General features: G+C 39.2%; 1 protein-coding gene across 1 annotated transcript; it reads right to left on the reverse strand.

The window, feature by feature from the left end:
• Positions 1-678, reverse strand: LOC135154163 (uncharacterized). The gene has a single exon (XM_064099455.1). The coding sequence runs from the start codon at positions 676-678 to the stop codon at positions 1-3; it is 678 nt and encodes a 225-aa protein (XP_063955525.1).
• Between the last annotated feature and the right edge of the window lie 2,497 nt (positions 679-3,175).

The raw sequence follows: 3,175 nt of genomic DNA on the forward strand, positions 1-3,175 counted from the left end.
TTAGTTGTAGACTCCATCCTCACTCTCTGTTTCTTCATCATCGTCGTCATCGTCACCTCCATCTTGGAACTGGAATAAACCATCAAATTGTGGACCATGCCTGGCTAAGACTCTTTGTACGGCTTTCTGGAATTCCATGCCATTTTCTAGTCTTTCCTTGAGATCAGAAACGATCTCGTGATTGACGTCAGCTTCTCCTAGGCTAATGTTTTGCTGCAAGAACTTGGAGTAAAGATCGAAAAAGATGCGTTTGACGGCCCACAGTAATTTCACGTGCGCTTTTTCTTTAGCGTCTTCTTCTTCCATTCCCTCTGAAATATATTTCTGATATTTTTCGTCTCTCAGGTCCTTGGTGGCTGTCATGGCCTGCTCCAACCATACTTGGTAAGCAAGGTTGTCTTCAATTTCATCCATGTTATCTGTCTCTGACATTGACGATTCATCCTCTCCATCGTTTTCTGAATCACTAGATTCTTCAACTCCCTCCGTTTGAGAGGGTGGTTCGGAGTAATCATCCTCACTTGTACCTTCTTCAGCGTCGGAAGATTCAATTTTGCCTTCATCTTCTGTATCAGGGTGAGCTTTTTGTTCATGCCTCTGCATATCAAACTTCCGACTATAGGTCCTATTGCATTGGGAACATGCGTAACGCCGGTTGGACATATCAAGAGCGTTCATGTTGACTCGATGCTGTTTAGGTCAGAATTGAAGCAAAGTGTTATCAATCGTATCTTTATACATGATGTCAACATCCATAAACGAATCCGTAGATCCGTTAAACGAATCCGTAATTCCGTTCAACGATTCCGTATAAATCCGCTAAACGAATCCGTAGATCCGTAAACGAATCCGTAAATCCACTAAACGAATCCCAAGATCCGTAAAAGGATTCGAACTTCTTTGAATCATATTGATAGAATTGACAAAGTTTAATCCGTTTTAAATCAAGGAACAACCAATGACTTTGATATTGGAGTACATATTTTATTACTACCAATGGTTTAAAGAGTTATACAGACCTCATGTAGGAATTTATGACAATACTGATGATTCGCAATATTTGGGATTTTACTAAGGATTTATGACGTCATTACTTCTCAGATTACGCAATGCATGCTTGATCATTCGTGCATAACACGGTATTGCATGTACAAAATCAATTCGACGTTGCACCATCCAAGAATGCATTGCGTAATCTGAGAAGTAATGACGTCATAAATCCTTAGTAAAATCCCAAATATTGCGAATCATCAGTATTGTCATAAATTCCTACATGAGGTCTGTATAACTCTTTAAACCATTGGTAGTAATAAAATATGTACTCCAATATCAAAGTCATTGGTTGTTCCTTGATTTAAAACGGATTAAACTTTGTCAATTCTATCAATATGATTCAAAGAAGTTCGAATCCTTTTACGGATCTTGGGATTCGTTTAGTGGATTTACGGATTCGTTTACGGATCTACGGATTCGTTTAGCGGATTTATACGGAATCGTTGAACGGAATTACGGATTCGTTTAACGGATCTACGGATTCCATTACGGATCTACGGATTCGTTTATGGATGTTGACATCATGTATAAAGATACGATTGATAACACTTTGCTTCAATTCTGACCTAAACAGCATCGAGTCAACATGAACGCTCTTGATATGTCCAACCGGCGTTACGCATGTTCCCAATGCAATAGGACCTATAGTCGGAAGTTTGATATGCAGAGGCATGAACAAAAAGCTCACCCTGATACAGAAGATGAAGGCAAAATTGAATCTTCCGACGCTGAAGAAGGTACAAGTGAGGATGATTACTCCGAACCACCCTCTCAAACGGAGGGAGTTGAAGAATCTAGTGATTCAGAAAACGATGGAGAGGATGAATCGTCAATGTCAGAGACAGATAACATGGATGAAATTGAAGACAACCTTGCTTACCAAGTATGGTTGGAGCAGGCCATGACAGCCACCAAGGACCTGAGAGACGAAAAATATCAGAAATATATTTCAGAGGGAATGGAAGAAGAAGACGCTAAAGAAAAAGCGCACGTGAAATTACTGTGGGCCGTCAAACGCATCTTTTTCGATCTTTACTCCAAGTTCTTGCAGCAAAACATTAGCCTAGAAGCTGACGTCAATCACGAGATCGTTTCTGATCTCAAGGAAAGACTAGAAAATGGCATGGAATTCCAGAAAGCCGTACAAAGAGTCTTAGCCAGGCATGGTCCACAATTTGATGGTTTATTCCAGTTCCAAGATGGAGGTGACGATGACGACGATGATGAAGAAACAGAGAGTGAGGATGGAGTCTACAACTAAAGGCACAACACCACCTTGTCAACAAAAATAATCAAAGAACTTGAAAACGCCGTCAACAAAAATGACAGATTGAACTCTATTATTTCTATCGTCAATATTCATACCAGCCATAGGCCTATACATGGATTGTGTTACAGCGAAGATATAACAGTTAACAATTATTTTGTCTACACAATACGTACTTCGATTACTTTTACCTTTGTATCAAAATCTTCTTTGTGTATATGTCTGGACTTAAAATGGAATAAAAATGAATAATAATAACATATACATGTAATTGTACAGTGTTCTATGTTATCACCATGTGCGTGAATGGAGTTGACCTGAAGCTAGTGCCATCTATGTAATACAATTTGTGTGAGTCAGAAAGCCAATAAAGAGAGACGTGTATGCGGGTCAAAATGAAAACTATGGAAGTATGAAAGAACTGATTGGAGCGGAGATGCAAAGATTAGTTTCTAACATTCCTCGCTTTGTTCGAAAAATCAAAAGTTTTTTCGACCAAGACATCGTTAAGTAGTTTGCTTTCTACCGTTTACCAAAATAACCGATTGGAGTGAAGATACAAAGATTAGTTCATGCATTCCTCGCTTTGTTAGAAAATCAAAGGTTGTTTTCGACCATGACATCTTGAATGGTTCGTTTTCTTTCATCTATTATAATATAGATGATAGAGGGAGAAGAGTATGGGGGAAGATCCAAAATTAAGAGGAAAAATCGATGGAAGCGATGGAAAATCAAGGAGTTGCAAAGGAATTAATTTGGGGAGATCACAAAGACACGCTGGACAGGTTTGAGAAGGATTGTGTTCCAGGGATGGCGTCGATAGAAAATCGTTGCGTAGCGATACCAGGGTGTATC

Source organism: Lytechinus pictus, chromosome 5, assembly GCF_037042905.1.
Source record: "Lytechinus pictus isolate F3 Inbred chromosome 5, Lp3.0, whole genome shotgun sequence".
NCBI lineage: Eukaryota > Metazoa > Echinodermata > Echinoidea > Temnopleuroida > Toxopneustidae > Lytechinus > Lytechinus pictus.

Coding starts and splice junctions, on each gene's coding strand:
- LOC135154163 (XM_064099455.1), bottom strand. CDS start 678: ATGAACGCTCTTGATATGTCCAACCGGCGTTACGCATGTTCCCAATGC.